We start from the raw sequence: 21,930 nt of genomic DNA, 5'->3' as shown, positions 1-21,930 counted from the left end.
CTCAATGACCACAAAAAGACATTGTGTTTCACTGTGAGGCCCTCTGCAAGGGTTTTTTTTGTGGACTCTCTCTGCAGTGGAGAACTTGGCTTTTCTCCATTCAAAATGCTTCAGATTGTGTGTTTACTGGAATAGCATTTCAGCTCCAATAAGCCAGAGCCCTTGAGTTATGCTGGTCGTGAAGGATTTTATTATAAGCAAAGCTAAACACCGGTTTCAAACGTTCTTGTTTGGGATTATTTTACTGCTTTCAGTAATCACCAGCAGCGGATACAGCCCTCGTTCGGCCCATCAGTACTCTCCTTCACTCTACCCGTCAAAGTAAGTTTGCTTGCTTTTTCTTTTTCTTTCAAACACATTTTTGATGAGGTAGAGTTGTCTATAAGCTCACCTCTGTTTTCCCAGGCCCTATCCTCACATCCTCTCCACACCACCGGCTCCTGCAATGCCAACATACGCTGGCCAGCCTCAGTTCAGCAGCATGCAGCAGTCAACCGTTTATACAGCCTACTCACAGACAGGACAGGCCTACGGACTCTCCACTTATGGTATGAACAGCAGGCACTAAAATTTACTAAAACTTAGATTAATAAGAGTTATGGGTGTGAAATGGGTTGTAGGCATCTTACAGCCAAGGATTAAGCAGCAACAGGTGAGGGAGGGTTATCTGTAATGCTAGAATTAGGTTAGGCATGGTGGCAGAATGTTGGAGTTGCTCTGTTACGTTAGTTCTCATTTGTTCTTTTTGTAGACTTTTGCTCGTAATTTCATTTTTTTGGTTGAGGCATTTCATGTTTAGACAATTATTCCTTGTGGTTTTGGAAGCTGTGCAGCTAGGAGGTTTTTTGTTCTTACTTCTTTACTTCTGGATAGTTGTTATGATGCATAACCGTGGCAACAAGGTATTGTTTTCACAAATGAAAGCATGTGATTAGCATCTCAAAAGCTCTAGTAGAACCTGAACTATGACCACAAATTTACAGAGAGCAGAGAGAGAAGAAGGAAGTTCAAACCATCGCCACCATTGATGATAATGGGCAAGAATCCTATCGCCATCTCTCTAACCATGCCACCAGACAGACATATAAAAAGTTTTTGCAAAAGCAAATGAGGTAGATTAGCACTGCTTGCCATCAACTGATGATGTCATCCAGAACATTTTCTGTGAAATATTGTTTCTGTTGCCCAGAAATTGGCCTGTTAGCATGTCATGACCATCACGAGGCGGGCTACAAGAACACTTGTGTGTACTACATACATCAAGAGCATCACCATCTCCAACGACTCTTTGGAGATACTTGGATGACATGGGTTAGGACAGAAGTGGAAGGCTTCAGGGCTTTTGAAATCATAACTTTTAAAACCTTGGTATAACTCAACACTAGAAACTAGCACATGCTTCATAGGCTTGCCTTTATAAAAGAAAATGTGTTGTCCTTATTTTCTTAAAGTGAATTATATGTCTCTTTTCATTGTTAATTAAAGAGATAGTTGGCTACAAACGTTTAAGTAAAGACATAGGGCTACAGGACAGAAGGGGAAAAAAGTAAGTTATTTCCATTTGAACAACATGGTTTAACTGTGGCTGCATCTGCTGCCATGACAATTAAACATCTTATTTTTAGTTGTTTGATCACTTTACCAGAGCATCACAACAAGCATTGTCCAAATATATTATTGACATAAACAACTCGCACAGCACAGGTATAATTAGCTGATATTTAGTGAGCTCCAAGTTGTTTCCCACTGTATTGAAGCGGCTTAATGCAATAACAATAAGTTTCATTATTTTAAGCAATTGTAAATATAAATACATAGATTCATTAAGCTGGTACAATTTTGTTACATTAATTCCACACGTTGAAACTTTGTCTGTTTGTTAACTTTGATCTTCACTTCCATTTTAAAATGCAACAGCTTACATTTTTTGACAAAGGGAAAAAATTAAAAAACATAATGAATCCTTGTGAAATGGAAGGAAAATAGCATTGAATTAATTTAAAAATTACCTGGTTTTAAAACATGACTTTTTCGGTGTTCGATTGTTTAGGCTATTTAATCAATGGGCAACAAGGCCTTTCATTAATAGTCTAACGATGACAAATTCTGGTTCTAGTTAAAACCGTAGGACACATACATGAGGCATTAAATTCCACCAGGCATTCAACAGTTTTACTGATACTAGCAGAGAGAAAAAAACTAAAGATTTACTGGGAATCTCATTGCAAGAGAGATATTTTGTGAAAGTGATAATGGCATAACCAGTATTTGTTTTTTCTCTTCACAGATCTGGGTGTGATGCTTCCTGGGATTAAGACGGAGAGCAGCCTCACCCAGAGTCAGTCTCCCCTCCAGACTGGCCTCAGCTACAGCCCCGGCTTCACCACACCTCAGCCTGGACAGACTGCCTATTCACCCTATCAGATGCCAGGTCAGTTCAGTGAATATACATATTTCTCTTCTCGCGGGTTCTGGGAGTAAGATTGCCTCTTCGCAAAGGCTTTCGGTTCCACTTTTTGTGTTCTTGTATTTTGTTTTCAAAGGTTCCAGTTTCACTCCTTCGTCAGGCCTCTACGCCACCAACAACTCTGTATCCAACCCTGCCAACTACACTGCCACACAGCAGGTACTATACAAACATACAGTATTTCTCAATCTAGTACATCAGCATTTGCTTTCCCGCACTCAATAAGACAAATGATCCTCCATAACTATACATAATTGTTTGACAGATTTGATGTCCGTAATAAAACTAAAACATTCTGTGTCATTTAAATTGCAAGATATTTGAAAACCGAAGTGATTTGTTCTTTTGCGGCAGAATGAAGAAATAAAACCTTACACCGATTTTGCAACCTGGGGAAACATTTGAAAGAAGTAGAAAATTAGCCTCAGTTAAAAAATGCTTCGTCCTGCAATATTTATTTATGTCCACATGATAAATGGTATTCTAGTACTAAAATGCTAATAAGATGATTTTTAATGTCTGTCTTTTGATAGATGTGGTTGTTAATAAAAGACCAAAGTTTGGCCAATATGGGTGGAGTGTGTTTGTGTGTGGGCGTGCGCTTGTATTTCTCACGTTGTGAGGATCGTTTTGATTTAATGCCCACACTCAGGGGATACGGCACCAATTTGAGGATAAAAGCAGTTTAGCATTTAAAAAATGACAAATTGTTTAATATAACCTATTTTGAGGCTATGGTCAAACTGGTTAAAGTTTATGATTAGGTGATCAATTTCAATGTGAGCTAGCAAAATGTTCCCTTGCATATTGGAAACACTTTACTGAATAAAAGAAAAAAAAAGCACAAGACCAAAAGGAGGGACTGGAGTCTGGCAGAAAACAATTAAGTCTGTCCACATTGTAGAATATGAGAACAGACTTGCGTACAACTCTCTGTTTGACTACACACTATCTGTGCAAGAATGTTTACGTGCATTTATGTGGTATGCTGCAGTTTATAAAGACTTCCAGAGATGGATGTACTGACAGTTTTAGAGAGCTGAGTCATAAAAGTGCCCATCTCCACTTGGTCATTTAAATGGAGAAGCGTAAGGCTTTGATTGTCTCTGGAATATAAAATAAAGACTGGAGGGAATGAAGGATTAGAGAAATGAGAGGGAACACTAGTAAAATCTGCTCTCTGAAGTACGTCTGGGCCGTTTCCTGGAAACTGAAGCATGTTGCTTCTTGTACTCCTTGTCTTTATGTGCTCACAATCAGTGTTATCATCTGCAGGATTATCCCTCGTACACGACGTTTGGCCAAAACCAGTATGCGCAGTATTACTCCCCCTCCACTTACGGGTCGTACATGACCTCCAACAGCGTGGATGGCACCGGCTCTACGGCAGCCTATCAGCTGCAGGATCCCGCTCCTGCCATGACCGGACAGGCTGCTGAGATTCACCCAGGTTTGCAAGATTCCTTAATACATCTGAGTTTCAAAGTGCTTTATAGTTGAGCTAAATCAAAATGTGTGAAACAAGAGAGGCAGCACGACAAGATTTTGATGCATTTTGTGTCTACTTGTTTTGTCTACAACTAACATTTAAATTGATTTGATGTTCTGAAATTCTGAAGCATGCAAAAAATTAGGGAACCAGACACTTCTTCACACCCTTCCAGATCTTTATGTTGATAAGGTTTCAAATGGATTTTTGCAGCAAAATTTAATAATTAGACAGATCAAGATATGATGTGCAAAAAAAAAAAAAAAAGATATGATATGATGCCTCTGGCAAAATAGTTTAAAGAGGCAGCATCTACAAATGTAGAGTCGTTGAGAGGAACCCCTGAGATGCCCCTCAAAAGATAGGGGCTGCGGAGGAAGAACAATTTAAATCAGTCAAGAGAAAAGTATTTAATAACAACTTTATGTTCAAGTGATGCTGTGTCAACAAGTTGTTCGAGTCAACAAGATTATTGTAATCCATTGCAACAAAAGTTGCAGAAAAGCCCAAAAGTTAGCTTAACAAAGATCAAAACCATGGTCAAACCACTGGGTCACATTTTTATTTCCAATCAACTAATGCTAAATATTGTACATGTATGCATGTGTGTGCTAAAAATATACCAAACTGTGCCTAAAAACATAACTTTAGATTCAACTGCACGGCTTTCTTCATTTTTTCCTTGTTTGATTTGCTTTGTCTTGGCCGTAATTCAGAATCACTGATTAGAAAAGCTTATCATTCTTCCTGTCACTGACTTTTTCCCTTTCTTTAGCTTTCTCAATTTTTCCTCAATCTCCCTCTACCCAAGCAGCTCCAGTGTGTATCTGTTCTTTTTCTTATTGTTGTTGTCGTCCGTCACATGTAGTGTGTGTCTTTGTTATCCACCCCCACTCTCACACTCTCCCTTTCCACTCAGATTGAGACATAACAATATGAGAGTCGAGGCTTAAGGTCTGGTTCTAGTTACCAGGCAGCAGTAGGAGCATATGGCAGTGGGAGGGCGTGCTCGTGTGGAAGAATGTGTGTGTGTCTTTGTGTGCATTCTTCTGTATTCCTTTGCCGACACACATGCAGTATCTATGCAAGAACAATCAGATCGCATAAGTTTTGTCTTTCCCATTTTGCTAAATGTTCATGTTCCCGTTATCCCAAAATTTGTCGAAATGACCAATAGTTCTTTTTTGGGTTTCCTGCTTTCTTTTAAGTTGACCTGGCATTCCAATTACATTGAATTATTAAATTTGACAGGCTGTACAAGTCTGATTTAGAGCAACAGAACACTTGTGAAATCAGCTCTAACCACATTATTACTTTCCAATGCACTGGACATAGTTTGATTGCTTGTATAGTTTTGAGGGAGATTTGGGAGGATTTCCAAATATGAAATGTTTCAAGCACATTTTCTGTGTCTGTACTCACTCTCAGGGGACTTTGATACAGTGCAGAGCCCCTCCACGCCCATCAAAGAGCTGGACGATAGAGCCTGCCGGAGTGGGGGGTCCAAGTCTCGCGGCAGGGGCCGCAAAAACAACCCTTCTCCTCCCCCTGACAGTGACCTGGAGGTAAAGAACTAAAGAACTCGCTCTCACAGAGTACTTGGAGTTCTGAATAAACAGTCTATTCAAATCTCAATGGAAATATGGTATTTCATTTGATTTTTATCCAACCTGCTTACTGTTGACTACAGTACAAAGGAAAGGGACATGGAACAGTTTTTAGTGTCTTGTACAATAAAAGTATACAGGCAAAACTTTTTCTACATTTTTTTTTTTTTTGGTTGTTGTGAAATACTTTATCTCTTTCGTTTGGTTCTGCAGAGAGTGTTTGTGTGGGATCTCGATGAGACGATCATCGTCTTCCATTCTTTGCTCACAGGCTCCTATGCACAGAAATATGGCAAGGTACGTATGACACCGTTTTCATAATCCAATAGAATTACATCACTGTCAGTTTCTGCTGGGAAAATCTTTCCATCCAGACTGAACGATCTCAGTCACCTTGGGGAAAAATAGATAAAATGTTAAAGACATGCCTATCTGTCGCTGATAGAGCTTCCCTACTTTAGTAGGCTCACTATAGACTCCATACACTGGTCCTATTACAAATGCAGTTATGAACTGGCTTGACCAGATCTTGTACAAAGGCGTACTAAAGCCATCTCTTACATTAAATTTTGGATCCTTTTTTCATTGTCTTGTAGACAAAGGAAGGAGGAAGTTGCTCTGGTCAGATGAGATTAGCATTTTACTTTTTGGCTTACATGTAAGTTGCTTTGGGTGGTGGGAAGAAAAATGGTGGTGGCAGCATCATGCTGCAGGAACGCTTTTCTTTAACAGACAGAAAATGTGGTCAGAGATTATAGGAAGACGGATTTTATCACGAGGTTATTTTATGGGAAAAAACTGACGGAGTTAGCAAAAACAGCCACTGTAAATACAGCAAAAAAAAGGTGTTTCTTTAAAAGTATTAACTTAAGAAGGATGAACACATAAGTGCTCTATAGATATTTTTATTTTTTTATTTTTGTAAAATAAAGTCTAACGTTAATTTCACTTCTCATTAATGGGATGCTTTATGTTGGTCCACTTCATAAAATACTAACATAATACAACGACGTTTGAGGTTTTAATTTGATTAAATGTAAAAGGTTCAAGTTGCAAAACATTGTTTATCCACAATAACTGTTATATTATCACCAGACTAATTTTTAACTAATTGGAATTTATAAACACTGCTGCAAACATGAGCTACACATGCTGATTTAAAGCAGCTGGCAATTATTAAAACACAATGTTTACACACACACACATACGCAGTCAAAATCTGTTAAACTGTAATAATAGCTCTATGAAATACTACACTGATTGTGTGTCTGGAGCGTATGCTATTGTAGAGGTGAAAGTTTTTATAGAAGAACTGGTAGAAGTGTTTCTATGTCAAGCACTGCTTTTTTGGCAGTGGAAACAGAGCTAACGCTAAGTGAGCACCTGGTCCTGTTTTGCCCTGAGAGCAGTTTGAAGGAAAATTCACCAGCTCTGAGACGAGAGTCCAAGATTACACAAAATGTAGTCAAAAATAACAGAATGAGTCCTCGATGTGCCTTTATTTCTCTCAGTAGATTACTTATGTTACATTAAAAGTTCCAGGAATGTTACGGTCAATTTATGATCACGTACACAGTAAAATTAGTCTTTAAATGAAGCTATTTATAACTGTCAATGCCTTCATTAGTTTAATCACAACCAATGAAAATTATGTGCTAATTTCTTACTTTGAGTAATGCTTATTTCAATTTTCTCTAAACTTATTTGGTGGTCTCACTTTATCACACACCAGCTACACTGTTTATACTCCCCTTTATTTTAACAGCTCCTGGCTCTGATCTTGGATCATGCTTTGTGGCCCAGGTTACATTTATTTACTGGGCGACGTTGTTCCTGTGTGCACAACTACAGCTAGCAGCCAGCCTACAAAGGCTTATAAAACCTGCTCAGGTCTAATATCCTGATCCTGTTGGCAGTAAAACAAAAACTGGCAGAACACACAACACACACAGTGTAAGGCCAAACTGGCATGAAACCCCTGGCAGTTTTGTGGGCACAGAAGTACTTTGCATTCATGCAGTATTCCCCCCCTCTCTCATTTAATGTTTGGCAAATTACATTTAATGGGTACGAGAAACGTGCTGATGAGTTGTAAATTGGTGAGTGTGGGGGTGAGACATGGAAACACATGTGGACTTAGTGGTTGATCCAGTTTGGTTTCTCCCACACTTATTGTGGAGAAACAATCAGGAAAAATTTTAGCTTGAGGTCTGCAATCTGGTAATGAGATTGACTCAATGTCTTTTGGGGTGTACTGTTAACTCAATGCACTCTCTGTTAGGCATAACAAGTTGTGAGAGGTTTCCAACTGTTGTGGGCATGTACAAAATTGCCTCAGTGTGGCGGTTGGTGGTTTATTATTGAAGTGGCAGCACATCCATGACATGTTACCCACACACACCAGCATGGCCTGGTCATTAACAAATATAGAGCAGGATTGGCTAGGCTGGCCTCGTGTTAAGGCTACAACCTTATCACACCCACTTCAGGTGAATTAGGATTACCTTTAAACTTAAGGTTTTCCAAACCATCCCGTAAACCAGCCACTGTGATACCTTTAGGATAGTAACATTATGCTGGATTAAATAAAAATAACACTAACAATAATATTAATGTCAGCAATTTTGTGCAATAGCTTTTTATTGTGCTTTTTCCGATCTTCTGTGCATTTAATAAAGTTTACTTTTTATATTAAGCTTAAAAGTAAATAAAGACCCCCAAAGTTATTTAATGTGTAGAAGGATTGGTAGAACATAGGTTTTTGTCTTTTAAGTTAATGTCTGTCAACAATCATAGCTGAACAATTGGATTTATCCAGATGATGAAAATACATCATGTCTTTGTCAAACTAAATACTTTTTTTATAATGAAATTTGTCCAAAAAGTATTGGGCCCAACAACATCTAAGTGTGAAAAAACAATCATCCCTGTTCATGCAAGCCTACAAAAAGTAAACATAGAAAATAGTTTTCAAGGCTCAACGTTAAGAAAGAGGACACTTGTCTTGCTCAGCTCAAACACATTTTTTCAAGATGGTAGGAATGATGCACTTTATTATTTCAAACTACATAGATTTTGTTTGGAAGAGCTGGAATTTGGAGTTGTGCTATTTTAAAAGCAACATTTTAAAATCAAGTTCAGATACTTGAACTGAACTGATTCAAGAGGAAATGCATGAGCAACTGGTGACCCCCAACCTTTCATTTCTTGAGAGAGTAAACTAAAACTGGGTTGTTTGCTATTGGAAACCTTTATTAGGACTAAACATTTATGATAATTCAATGTTTTGGATTGAGAAATGTGCTTAGCATTTTCTCATCTTCTATTAATTTAAATAACTGGCTCTTGTTTGCATCAATCCCAAAATATCATTTACTCTACTGATTGAGAAACTATAAGACATAAATTCACTCTTATAAACAGGTTTTTGGAACATCAGTCACATTTATATCAAACTCTTTATGTCTCAGATGCAGCTTGATGCAACGTGCAATTGAACTTAAAAAGTTTTTCTTTTAAGATTATGAGGGAAGGAAACATTTTTAACAAAAAGATGAAACAGTTTGGACTTTAATGGAGAACACAAAGCACGTAGTTGGCCATTTCTCCATTTAAATAATTATAATTTTACTGACTCAAAAGTGAGTAAACTCAGTACTCTTGTATATTTCATTATTTTTCTACTTATTCTCAGCCTCACAAATGTTGTCTGTGCAAGTTTCCCTCTTTTTAACTTTCACTTACCCTCCTGTAAGTATCTTTCTATTCTAGTCATCTGATAGTGTCAGCGAATTGTGCAGCAAGCTGTCGACCCGCGCTGACCCATCACAGATGATGGTTTTTGCAGCTGAGCCCCCGGGCTGGCAGGGCAGACTGCGTTCTCCCAAACACACACACACACGCACACGCAAACCATTCGCATACCAAATAAACTAAAGCATCTGCCTCCGAGGGTACCGACTCTCTGCAGTGCGCACAGGAGGGGACGCACACACTTGATTTTGATCACCCCTTTTTCCCCCCACTGCAAGTTTTAGGAATGTTGATGGGACAGGGCAAGTGCAGCTTGTCTGTCACTGTCTGGTGTGATGAGCAGAATGTACCAACTCCAGCAGTGGGTGGAGGGCAGAGGCGTGAATTAGAAAAGTGTGCTGATTGTAAAATGTTTTTGTTTTGTTTGTTTTTTTCGACTGGACTGGAGATGATAAAATTGTTCTTTTTAATATTGTTGTATTTTATGCTTTTTAAGGATCCTCCAATGGCAGTCACACTTGGTCTGCGGATGGAAGAGATGATCTTCAACATGGCTGACACACATTTATTCTTTAATGACCTGGAGGTGAGTGATAACCCAAAAACAATTAAACAAAAACATATATTTAAGATGACTGGGCTATGAATTTAGCACAAGGGCATATGTCAGACATTTTATGTATTAATATACTACTACTGCCCTCTTGTGGTTAAAAAAAACCCCCACTAACTTTATTTCAATGCTAACTATACTGTATGTGCAGGGCTCTCCAGAAAAAAACAATAACTTTAGACACATTTTAATGTACTTTACTGGGATTTTTAGGCTAAAACAAAACATAATTTAGAGATGAACTGAGAAGGAATGAAAAAGAAGTTTGCATTTATTTATTTATTTTCATTGTTTTAAATTTACAAATAAATATCTGAAAGGTAGGGTCGGTGTGACTGAAAATTTGGAGGACTTTTTATTTTGTTTTGCAAAGTAACTGAAGCTCAGTCGGATTGCATGAGCATAATCTGTGAACAGCAATTTTCAAGTCTTGTCACATATTCACAGTTGAAATTTGAACAGAACTTTGATTGGGCTATTTTGACACAAACAATATGGAGACCATTATGTTTTGATTTAGACCATGCTACTGTAACTCCGGCTGTGTGCTTTACAAATTCCTGTTGAAATTCCTGTTGGTTCAAGCTGCACTTGTCTGAATTTTGACCTTTAGCAAGTTATCTTCTGGTATTGTTTTGAATTTATCCCCATCCATCAATTCTGACGGATGGGGGTCAAATGTGGCATAACATTTTGAAAGTCACTGTCCTATGTATTGTAATTGTGTCATTTATGTGTTTGTGAATGCAGGAATGTGATCAGGTACATATTGATGATGTGTCATCAGATGACAATGGCCAAGACTTAAGGTGATTATGTAATATTTAACTGTCCTGCAAAAAAAAAAAGGGAGCTACTGCATGTAGCTCCCTTTGTCCTGTGTGAAACTCTGTCTTTTATTAGCTCACTGGTTCCTAAAAGTCGTTTTAAATTGCTTCATGCACATCACTTTTCATGACTAATAATTAAGCATTTTTTTCTAACAGAGCAGACTTTTTAAATAAAACATATCATTATTATTGACAGTACTTACAGTTTTGCAACTGATGGCTTCCATGCAGCTGCAACCAGCGCCAACCTGTGCCTGGCTACGGGGGTCCGCGGTGGGGTCGACTGGATGAGGAAGCTGGCCTTCCGCTACCGACGGGTCAAAGAGTTGTATAGCACATACAAAAACAATGTAGGGGGTAAGCCAATTAACATGGAATCTCTTGGTCACTAGTTGAAAGGAGACATTGTTCAAGAAGGGTTTTTTTTTTTTCTTTCTTCTTCACACACACTCATCACTGGCATAAATCTAATGTATCTTTCTGGGGTTTTATTTTGAATCGTTCTTTTTCCAGGGTAGAGCAATTGTTTTAATGCTGGATTCTTAAAAAAAAAAAAAAAAAAGAAAGAAAGAAAAGAAAACATTTACGCCAAACATTTAATTTGTTGTGTTAAAGGTCTGCTGGGCCCTGCTAAGAGAGATGCCTGGCTGCAGCTAAGAGCAGAGGTGGAGGCTCTGACTGATTCCTGGCTCACCCACGCACTCAAGTCCTTGTCCATCATAAGCTCAAGGTTTGCACTCTTTCACTCAAATACTGAGCAACATCTTTTCTTCCTGCTGAAGACGGTTGATACAATGCAGCTGATTCGAAGAGCATAATTTTTTTTTTAAAAATGCATTTATTCAATAGTTTGACTCTGTTATCCCTTAATGGTGCTTTCATGTCCCTCTCGCCTGCAGGAGTAACTGTGTAAATGTTTTGGTAACAACGACGCAGCTCATACCGGCGCTGGCGAAGGTTCTTCTGTATAGTCTTGGATCGGTTTTCCCCATTGAAAACATTTACAGTGCTACAAAAATAGGTAAGAACCACACACACACACACCCACACGCATATACACACAGGAACAACCACACACATTCTGCCTGGCTTACATCAAATAAGACGGAACGTAAAATATGAGAAACTTTAGAGTTCAATAACGGGTATATATTATGTTAATTTTTTTTATGTCATACTTTATTTCTTTAGCTGTCTGTGGACTTTTAAGTAACAACCAGTAAACTTCCTGTTTCCCTGCTGTGTAAAAATGACAAGAAAAGCCACTCTTAAAACTTCAAGTAAGGAATTGTGTTGGGTTTTTACATTGAGAAAAAGGTACAAAAATTTATACTGATTTAGACATGCTCATATTTACAGCAAAAAAAGTTTAAAAATGACTGGTAGTGGGATTAAAGAAATGTTGGATACAAATTTACATTTGAAATCAGATATCTATATAAGCTGCACTACAAATCAGATTCTCTTCTTTTGTTTGACATTAAATCAAACCAAACCTTTAATGTTTTAGGTCAGTTAGGATGTTCTTATTGTTTTGTCTTTTCAGTTTATCTCAGTAGATTTAGGATTTGTTTCATTTTGAATAATGACATCTCTTACCAGCGTTGATTTGTATCTTCACAGTCTTTTGCTTTTCTTATGGGGTTTTTGCACCAAAACGTTCATTTATGGGGCACTGAAACCTTCTACTTCCTGAATGTTATGTTAGTGGGACTCATTTATTCTTGCATACAATTGTTTGACTGAAGTAATATTTTTGTGGGCCCACAAGTCTCTTATCTTCGCTGACTTGTTTTTTTTTCATGATGTCCTGCTGGAAAGCAATGTGTTTCAGATGCTGCCATTGAGAAACTTAAATATCCATCACTTTCTAAGTCTTAATATAATCTTTGCATTTGAAAACATAAAATCAGACAGTGGGAATATATATATACATAGAGAGAGAGAGAGAGAGAGAGAGAGAGAGAGAGAGAGAGAGATGAGTGAGTGTTCAAAGGAGACGAGTACACACAGTTTAATAATCTACACTTTCTTTGAGTGAGTAAGCAAAACAAAACCCCAAGATGAATATTTTTCAGTAGAGAAAATAGGAAGAATAGAAAATAATTTGGGGAAAAAGCAAAAATAATATGACAGTAAGACGAGACCGAAGAAGAAAAGCTGTGTAAATAAGGCAATAATTTCACACTGGATGTTCCTTTTCTTAAATAAGGTATGAATTCTAAAGAGGAGTAACAAAATCATGATAAAGTTAGCTAAAACCCAATACCAGTGTGTTCAATTGCTAATTTTTATGTTTCCAATTGATTAAAAATATGGCATCCCACGAAAAGAAGAAGTGTTTCTTTAATCTATGTATCTGGATGCATCCTTCCTGTGTTTTTATATCTATCTAAACAATTGAAAAACCTGTGAAAGCCGTCTGTTTGTCTCCAGGCAAAGAGAGCTGTTTTGAGCGTATAGTCTCCCGCTTTGGCACTAACATTACATATGTTGTGATTGGCGATGGAAAGGATGAAGAGCATGCCGCCAGCCAGGTAAACAAACAGCTTCTGAACTTTGACCCCTCTGACCATGTTACCCTCCTTCCTTCCCCCTTGTTCATTTGTTTTTTGCAGGAAAAGAGAGTTGCTTTGAGCGCATAATGCAAAGGTTTGGCAGGAAAGTAGTGTATGTTGTAATTGGGGACGGTGTGGAAGAGGAACAGGCGGCCAAAAAGGTAATGGAACCGCAACCTTACCGCGTGATCCCTCCAATCCGCCAACTCTGCACAGCGTGAGCTCTGATTGGACAAAACCTGCCTTTCTTTGCTGCAGCGGTTTTTGTGTTGGTCTTTGACTTTCTCTGGTCGACTGGCTTCTTTGTTAAACAGTGTGCTGGGATGACTTCATTGCAATTGTTAAGAGTGAATACTGAAGAGCAAAGCTTGGATAATTGAGTATGCTTTGGCACTTTTAGCAAGAAACTGGTTTACAGTTTTAAAAATAACACGAGTCAGAAATACAAGCACGTCCAATGAAGTTAGAGTTTACCAAGCAGGCCTGAATGGACAAGTAATTCAGTTTATTACTAAATTACTTGTTTGTGTCATATTAACCATGTTCTCTTTGTGCTTAAAGGCAAAGATTAGAGAGAAACACATTACTACAGCCTGGTTTTGCTAATAGCAGTTAGCAATGAAAGAATTGGCAAAACCTACGGCTTTTCCATTTTGAAACGAGAATGCAACCTACTCACACCTGAGACTAATCAAATGCACTGGAATAAACCAAAAACTTCTCAAACTTGTGTTGTTTTGTCAAAAGCAGAAAAGCAAAAATGTAGTTGTTTATATTGTTTCTTAACTCTAACATGTATCGTGAGATGATAAAGATTGGGAATAATATTTTAACTGCAGTTGTAGGAATAAATGTTGCTTCTTTAAGTAAAATCTTTCAGATCATGAATGTTTTGTGAGTGTATGTTCACACGGTGGTATTTTAATCGAGGTCGTACCGTGAGCGTACCGACCACTAACCAGTGCTTGTAGCATCACAAACTATATTTTTAAGTTAACATTTGGAACATGTTTCTGATCAAAATTTAAGTGATATCCTGCCCAAGTATACACAGTAGCCAAGCTTTGAACATACGTGTTTAGCCTAAATATGCTGCTTTTGTTCCAGTGATGTAATGCGTGTTTTGACTTCTGCTATAATTTACTACAAGAAGAAATTACAAGTAAAAAAAAAAAAAAAACATTGTTAGAACTGGTTTACTCTAGCTAAACTAGAGATGTTTTCTTTCTGAATACAAATCCTTCCAGCTTCAGATTTTATTTTTGATGCTTGGAGCTGGGATTATTTTAAAGACTGGGTTGTTTTCTTGTCACTTTTTTTGTAAGTTAAAATTAAAAGACGCTCCAGAGACAGTTTCCAGTGTCTTGGAAATTCAATGGTTCTGTTTTCAACATGAAGTCGTGTGCAGTGAAGATTTAGTTTCCACTCAGTTGCTGAAAGCTAAGCATCTAATGAGCATAGAACTTTAATGTAGTACTTAGGCTTTAAAAAAAATACATCTGGGATTGTGTTATGTGCTGGATTTTATATTGAGAACAGAACCTAGCATGATTTCTGTCTATTAGGTGTAGTCATCAACTATCTTATAGGCCATACGCTGATGATTCAATACTCAAGTTATTAAACAATGTGTGTCAATTTAAGTAAAACGGAAAATGTATCCAATAAATGTATAATTTCAGTGACGCATTTATTTCAATATCTTATTAAATATTTAATTTCAAATTAATGAAATGTATATGCACTGTTAAAAGCATAATTTCAGAATTGTATTTCCTTTCTAGAGCAGAACAAAATTTATTTTTGCCTTAACCATCAAAAGCAGCAAGTGTGGCTGTGGACTTGATTCATCGGCATATTTTAAAGGTTTATTTGACGAGCCATAAAAGTGTACATTTTATAGACTGCAACACAGAAAAAATATAAAACAATTATTTTGACTTAAGTTATACATTCAAGTTAATATTTCTGGTGAATTCCAACACATTGGCTCCCCGATATCCGCCAAAACTACTTTCAAGTAACTCCCCGAGCATGTGACAAGCACATTTCCCACTAATGTTAGTACTGCATGGGTTTTGTTTGTGGTGCCATTGCATAGTAAGCCGTTCCAAGCTACAGTAGCGTAGCTTGCATGAGTTGAGGTGGTGGTAAGCAGCCATGGAAACAGCTTCTGGTTTTAACCTTGTGTGTCTGCTTCACAGCACAACATGCCTTTCTGGAGGATATCCAGTCACTCTGACCTGCTGGCGTTACACCAAGCACTGGAGTTCGAATACCTGTAACTACCACAGCGAAATGGACTCATGCAATGTTGATGGAAACAAGCAGCCTTTTGTACAACTATTTAAGAACACGTTAGACTGCAATGGTTTGATCTCTCTTTCTCCTGTCTTTTTGAACGTCTGGATTGATGAACTCTAAACAGTCTTAAGTTGAAGGTGACAAAGAAGCCCTGTTCCGCCCTCCTGCTCTGGATCTATATCTATATGTAAAAAGTGAGAAGTTTTGTTCATGCAGCTTAACTGGGAACCCAAGGATGAAGACTTTCTGGGATCTTTCTGTTCAAGATTCTTTTTTCAGCACAGAGGGCAAAAAGAAGACGTCTCACCTGAAATGTACCTTCCCCTGCAAATTATTAATCTGAAGGAATCTGTAGAGTCCATAATGTATAACGGGGGACATGTTTTTCTAAGGTTTTCTTCCTGGCGGTTAACTTGCTCTAAAATTGCAATCTGTGGTAAAAACTTATGTAAATTATTTCCAATAAATTTCAAGGACAGTGGATGTTTTGGGTTTTGTCAGAAATTAAATTGTAAGGATTTGATCTTTGGGTCTGGCTTCTTTTTTTAATTTGTGTTTCCGAACGACTCCTTTCCTTAGCAACACAAGTGTTCAAGTGTCAAACACAAGCCCTTTAATAACGTAATAAGCATGTCAAAGTACAATCTTTGAATTATTGATCAGAGCATGTAATCCTGACATGGATCCAGTGTAGTTCTATGTAGAAGATGCTTAACATACAGCAACCAGCCTCTAAGTGTGCCAAGAAGAGTTGAAAGTAAAACACCAGAGGCAAATTCATTTCCACATTTTATTAATATCTCATTTCTTGGATTTGAAGTATTCTTCAATCACATCCTTGGCTTGAGACTCTTTGCCATAATCCTGCACAGAAAACAAGAACTAAGTTGGTGTTGCATTTCCATGGTAAATTAAGCTTTAACAGCTGTAGGCATACATGAGACGTGAAAGTCCTTTGTCACACGCTCTGGCACAATACTGCTGCATTTTACAGTGCATGTCGCCATTTAAAGGGACCCCAGATATCACAGCAAGATGATGGGGCTCGTACTATGGCTATTATCTCGCCAGTAATTGGACAGCTGCGTAGCATAATGCACAGCACCTGGACTTGACTGGCAGACCTCGTCTAATGCCTTCTGCACTTTACAGTATACTAGATCTTTGCCTTCCCCTTACGCTCGTAACAATACTTGCGCACAAGTTTAAGCAAATAACTCCTTTTTCATCAACAAAGAAATCAAGCCTTTACCTTGACGACAACGCAGCTGCAGCCCACCACCTTGCGGGGTTTTCCTTCGCGGTCGATCTTGCAAAGTCCGACCCACTCACCGAGCTTTTTGTTGTCGTCAACCTGCAAAATAAGAAACGGCAATATAGTCACATGAAGGAAATAAACATCAGCTTGTTGGTTTCCATACTGTACAAAGAAATCTAAGTAATGATGAAATAAAAGCCATGTGTACTGGACTGCATCTCAGATCAAAATTGGGTAACAAAGGCAATCTCCTCACAGGGTTCAGTAGAGGGAGCCAAGTTGTCATCACTGACACAGAAGTACCTTTCACAAAACCTCGAATGCTGAAGAAGTCCAAGAATCCAACATCTGCCTTGATAAACCAATCGCTTACCTTGATCAGGTTGATCTGATGTTCGGCGCACAGAGCCTCCACCAGCTTGACGTACATGGGCTCGTCACAGTTGGCAGCCAGGACGCAGAGATGGGCCTGACGTCTGCCAAAAACAGAAGAAATTTACTAGATGTTCTAAATAAATAAGCAAGGCATAAAAACAAAAGTGGCACATAGGACACTTTGTGACAACACTTTCTACATTAGGAAAAGAACAAGAGCAGCCAATCACTGCAGCACTAAAGAGCAAAAATCTTATTTGTCAGAAAATTCTAGATTAATCAATCAAATTTCATTTGTATAAACATTTCAGCAACAAGGCATTTCAAAGTGCTCTACATCATAACAAACACAAAGTCATGCAACATAGAAACAACAATCAAAACATTACATTAAGTCAAGTGGCAGATTAAATTTAGTTCTTTGCCAAAGCAGGGTGGGGACATGAAGGAATATCAAAGCAAATGTAACTGGAGCAAAACAGCCTGAAACAGGCTTGACTAACTGATACAGGTCCCACTATTTTCTGCAACATAAACACTGACGTGCGAGCAAATCTTGGCAGGATGAGTTTTAACTACAAGCGGTGTGCTGGACTGCATCTCAGACAGAATTTGGGTAACAGAGGCGATCTCCTCACAAAGTTCAGTAGAGGGAGCCAAGTTATCATCACTGATACAGCAGCACAATTCCTTAAACTCTACCATCTGTAAACAACACCACACATTTGAAGTACATGCCACACTTCAGCAAATAAAACTTTTCCTTTGATATCTGACCTTCACTGTCAGCCCTGAAAAAGCCAAGTTATAACAATAGACTTCCATATTTTATCCAAGCATTGTTTTTCTGACATGGCTTAAGCTTTTAGGATTTTTTTTTTTTTTTAAAGTATGCTGATAATTACCGATTTTTTGTTTTTGTGCTTTGCAATGCTTTGCCTTAAAGGTGCTCTACCAAGTTGTCTCCTTTAGGCACATTTTCTTCCTTAATGTTTTAATAATCCTTGATCAACTAGAAGCTTCTCCAAAAAAAAATTATTTTAAGTTATTTTAAACAGAGTGGTTCAGCAAAGAATCATATGAAATGACAATAAAGGCATTTCCTAAGGTGTTTAAACTTACTTGTCCAGAGCCTTGGCAGCCTCACGGATTCCACGTGCAAGGCCGTCGTGGATAAGTGCGGTCTTCAGCACTTCAGGGAGAGCGGTGTTGACATCCATCACACCTCCGGCAGCAGTGCTATCGAGAAGAAGAAAGCATTTTTAAAAGGGGACAACTTCAACTTCACGTTGGAGAAATTAGCGTGCATTACTGAGCTTCTGGCACATCAGATGGAAAATCTCACTCATTGTAGAGTGAAGGGGTATCCGACAAAGAACTGAATCATCACTTAAGCAGAGCTCAGAAAAGCTTAAGTCTCCAGACCTGCTGGACCTTAAACGCTGGCACTCGAACACATTTTGTTTTTCTATTGACAGTTAGCTTACAGCTATCAGAACATAAAAAGCAAAAATAATCAACGCTAATTACAAAAGTGACAAGAAATTAAAAGTGGATTCATTTTCATTTACACTGCACAGATTGTCGACAGGTCAGTCAAATCTCAGAAAATGATTAGGTTTTTTTTTTTTGCAAATACTGAGTCTATTAATCAAATCCTAGGTGCACCGTTTACACTTCCAGTAAGTAGCATAACGATTATAAATCCTATTATCTATCCTATCTGTCCCCGTATTGTTTATGGATTGCAACTTCATATGTTCATAGAGGGTTAATTTAAAGCCACCCTAATCTTAAATACCTCTCTCTGTAAACTTTGCAACCGCATTTAAGTAAATTATTTCATACAGATCCCATCAGACTTGTGTTTCATTCTGAACGTACATCTCAGCTTAGCCAGCCTCCTAGCTTGTGCCAAGCGTCGTTAGAAGCTTTAAACCTGTGAGACTACACGGAGCTTCTCAAAGCTTTAGCTATATATCTCCTTATTGTTTAATAGTCGGCTCTTGTAAGTCCAGCTACTTATATTCTCCATTTCTAAACGCACTGCTAATGTAGCTGTAGCTGAAAGAAGCGTCATGCTCACCCTTCCTCGGCCATTGTAGATTTGCGATGGATGGCGAACTTAAAGTTCTGCAATATATTGGAGACATAAAAGTAGAGTTATTGTCCATCATAAACAGCAAGGTCTGATTACATTAAAACTTAAGATGCTTGATTAATCGTGCAGATTGTGTCAGCAGTGAGGGAAACGCACCCAATCCTCCTCTCAGGTAGCGGGTAAAGAGGACGTCATAAAGCTGCGACATTGGTTTAATACCGGCAGGGAGGTGATGGGAATTCCGAATCCTTTTGTGATCCGCATCATTTGGCTCTGCTTATCAATATTGACCGACTTTCTTTGTACTTCCAAACTGATCATTAATCAGAATCCATTTATCCTCTCTCTTCACTCTATATGTTGTTTAAAAGCAAGATTTTGACATTTATTAGATATGTGTGTATATATCCTGCACTAAACGGCATCCTTAAGGCTGATGTACCAGATGTGAGTCGCTTCCCGTTTTTGAATGGGTTTGATCGGTAGGCTCGTTCTGGAGCAATATACAAACGCATGGAATATTTTTTGCTTTCTGCTAAGAGCATTTTTTTTCTCGTCGTTTTTCAATAATTATTTGCAAATTTTAGAAAACATTCTATTCAATTGTGAAAACATTTTATCTGACCTTTGGAAAAATGTCGCTATAAAACCTCCGAAATTCTTTTCTTTCTCATTTAGGTTAAAGGTACTAAATAAAAAATGTAGTTAAAAAACATTGTTTATATTTAACAATTACATTTTTAATATATTCAATAAAAAACAAGTTTCCTTTAAACTTATTGGCATGTTCTAAGTAAGTTTTAAAAACTATGTACTAAACATACTAGAACATTCCCATCACCTTTTGTAGTTCTGTTGTTCAAAAGATTGTAAATAGTGATGTTGGCTGATTACTGTAGAGTGCAATTATATGATTGAAGTAAGAAAGAACTACAAAAATAAATGAGAATAACATAAATCAAACAGTTTTGAAACACTTTATTTCACTTTTACAACATTCCAAAATGTGTTGCTACCCAAAATCCCATGTTTTTCTCAATAGGCAACCCTTCTTGGCATCTTGAAGCAATAAAGCATACTCTATGAAAGATAGATGAGCAAAAAGATATTCTTTCATAATAGTTTGTGCAGCGAATTCCATTAGTGTGTTCCCGAAACTCCCACATTGCTGCTCAGCATTCCCTTTATAGCTTGAGGAACTTCTCAAGTTCTTCATTCTCAATCGCTTCATTGAATGCATTAATGTCCTGGGGAAAACAGAAAGAAAATTAGCTGATTAAAATTTTAGTTTGAGATGGAGGAATCAAGAGAAAAAATATAAAGACAGGTGGTTGTAAGTTATTTAATTGTTTACAGCACAGGAAGAAGAATGTGACGTACTAATATACTCTCCTAATATCTCCTAGTAGCTTGTATACAATGTTTCATATTTATTAAAGCAATTTATTACATGACTTCACGCAAACATTTTTCATTACTTTCAGAGTTCGGTAACTATATTTGGATAAATAGAAATGTTAGACTTTCATGTGACTAGTCTACTCTACCAAAACTGTGAATAAAAATGAGAATAGGTTCTTCTTTGTAAGCTATTTTTCTTTTATAATTACAGTAGTGTCTGTGAAGCCACAACATGGGTGATTCATACAGCAAATATTTATTTAGTCTCTGTGTCCACACCCTACTATCCTGCAAGGATTTTTTAGGTGCGGTGCATGCGGCAACCCTTCACATTTGAATTTTTTATTTTTTTTTAATTCACCTCATTCTTTCTAACTCTTATCACTGTTACAGGATTAATGAAAACTTACTCCACAGTATACATCTCCGTTGAATATCTGTGGAGGAAGTGCAGTTGGATTGTTTGCCTTCTTCCTCATTAAATTCTTGTCCTCAGTGTTCTGAGTAATATCCACCTGTTTGAAGGCAATTTTCTTAGAAGTGAGGACAGAGAAGATTCGTTCTTGATTTTTCTTCACCTGGAAAGAAAAGCTTTTCATCAGTCAGTAGAGGTCAAGTGTGTCCGTGCAGTGGTTGAGTCTGAGTTCTACCAAAGATACGCCTCACTGACCACATGTTCTTCTGAATTGTGCACACAAATTGTCTACACATGGAAAATACAATGTACACCATGCCTCATTGTATTTTCTGCTGCAAAGAAGGAAAACAAAGACTGGATACTGTACCTCCAAAGAACCGCTCACACTGGCCATGTACACCGTCAACATGTCTGCTATTCCAAAAGTAAAACACCAATATGGACAAAAACTGAGGTTTTCTGAGAGAAACCACCCTGAGAATGTTGCAGTATGCTGTCTGAAGGTATGTGGGCTTGCTGAAGCAGCAGGCAAGGTGAACAGGTTTGGACAGAGTTTACCTTCCTGCATGGACACACCCACTTGTCTGACCATATTCCTGTCAAGGCCTGTCCCTGTCATTAGCAAAATCACTCTAGAATGCACACTCCCACACAGAAGCACACCTTTAAAAGCCCCGAACAGCAGTAAAACTACATTAAAGCCTGGAATTTAAAAGTTACACACAAGCATTTTTTTTTTACTTTCTATTATTAGCA

At 37.8% G+C, this 21,930-nt stretch overlaps 3 protein-coding genes and 3 non-coding genes across 13 annotated transcripts in view; 1 reads left to right on the top strand and 5 right to left on the bottom strand.

Moving 5' to 3' along the window:
- The window catches only part of eya4 (EYA transcriptional coactivator and phosphatase 4), a 51,576-nt gene extending 35,432 nt beyond the window's left edge, over window positions 1–16,144 (top strand). For 3 of the 7 annotated variants that reach the window (XM_028041190.1, XM_028041192.1, XM_028041194.1), the window contains 14 exons: window positions 255–321; window positions 406–548; window positions 2,288–2,431; window positions 2,544–2,626; window positions 3,743–3,917; window positions 5,385–5,521; window positions 5,777–5,860; window positions 9,813–9,902; window positions 10,680–10,738; window positions 10,956–11,116; window positions 11,375–11,489; window positions 11,659–11,780; window positions 13,378–13,478; window positions 15,522–16,144. In XM_028041190.1, coding sequence (XP_027896991.1) covers window positions 255–321; window positions 406–548; window positions 2,288–2,431; window positions 2,544–2,626; window positions 3,743–3,917; window positions 5,385–5,521; window positions 5,777–5,860; window positions 9,813–9,902; window positions 10,680–10,738; window positions 10,956–11,116; window positions 11,375–11,489; window positions 11,659–11,780; window positions 13,378–13,478; window positions 15,522–15,602 — 1,562 coding nt within the window. In that variant the 3' untranslated portion in view covers window positions 15,603–16,144. Of the gene's footprint in view, window positions 1–254; window positions 322–405; window positions 549–2,287; window positions 2,432–2,543; window positions 2,627–3,742; window positions 3,918–5,384; window positions 5,522–5,776; window positions 5,861–9,812; window positions 9,903–10,679; window positions 10,739–10,955; window positions 11,117–11,374; window positions 11,490–11,658; window positions 11,781–13,195; window positions 13,297–13,377; window positions 13,479–15,521 lie in introns of those variants that run through there. The other 4 variants (XM_028041191.1, XM_028041193.1, XR_003598545.1 and 1 more) reach the window with 3 other exon arrangements.
- A 253-nt stretch (window positions 16,145–16,397) lies between these two features.
- Window positions 16,398–19,617, bottom strand: rps12 (ribosomal protein S12). Its single transcript, XM_028041196.1, has 6 exons — window positions 19,512–19,617; window positions 19,341–19,387; window positions 18,377–18,493; window positions 17,253–17,355; window positions 16,874–16,975; window positions 16,398–16,485 (listed from the first exon to the last, which is right to left on the bottom strand). The coding sequence occupies exons 2-6, from the start codon at window positions 19,352–19,354 to the stop codon at window positions 16,423–16,425; spliced, it is 399 nt and encodes a 132-aa protein (XP_027896997.1). The 5' UTR covers window positions 19,355–19,387; window positions 19,512–19,617; the 3' UTR covers window positions 16,398–16,422.
- On the bottom strand, window positions 17,093–17,175 carry LOC114159175 (small nucleolar RNA SNORD100). Its single transcript, XR_003598561.1, has one exon. It is a non-coding gene; the product is annotated as a small nucleolar RNA SNORD100 (small nucleolar RNA).
- On the bottom strand, window positions 17,850–17,932 carry LOC114159174 (small nucleolar RNA SNORD100). The gene has a single exon (XR_003598559.1). It is a non-coding gene; the product is annotated as a small nucleolar RNA SNORD100 (small nucleolar RNA).
- Window positions 18,465–21,930, bottom strand: part of sh3bgrl2 (SH3 domain binding glutamate-rich protein like 2) — a 28,063-nt gene continuing 24,597 nt past the window's right edge. For both annotated transcript variants that reach the window (XM_028041198.1, XM_028041199.1), the window contains exons 5-6: window positions 19,341–19,387; window positions 18,465–18,493 (exon numbers count right to left, since the gene is read on the bottom strand). The gene's annotated coding sequence lies outside the window, so the exon portion shown is untranslated. The remainder of the gene's footprint in view (window positions 18,494–19,340; window positions 19,388–21,930) is intronic.
- On the bottom strand, window positions 18,577–18,650 carry LOC114159171 (small nucleolar RNA SNORD101). Its single transcript, XR_003598556.1, has one exon. It is a non-coding gene; the product is annotated as a small nucleolar RNA SNORD101 (small nucleolar RNA).

This window comes from Xiphophorus couchianus, chromosome 15 (genome assembly GCF_001444195.1).
Source record: "Xiphophorus couchianus chromosome 15, X_couchianus-1.0, whole genome shotgun sequence".
NCBI lineage: Eukaryota > Metazoa > Chordata > Actinopteri > Cyprinodontiformes > Poeciliidae > Xiphophorus > Xiphophorus couchianus.
This window is presented reverse-complemented; position numbering and strand designations above follow the sequence as displayed.

What these genes read in the sequence shown, in the direction of transcription:
- rps12 (XM_028041196.1), bottom strand. An exon ending in GCTGCCAAGGCTCTGGACAA is followed by an intron (nt 17,356 to 18,376) that starts GTAAGTTTAAAC and finishes TGTTTTTGGCAG; the next exon opens with ACGTCAGGCCCATCTCTGCG. An exon ending in GCAGCTGCGTTGTCGTCAAG is followed by an intron (nt 16,486 to 16,873) that starts GTAAAGGCTTGA and finishes TTTTCTGTGCAG; the next exon opens with GATTATGGCAAAGAGTCTCA.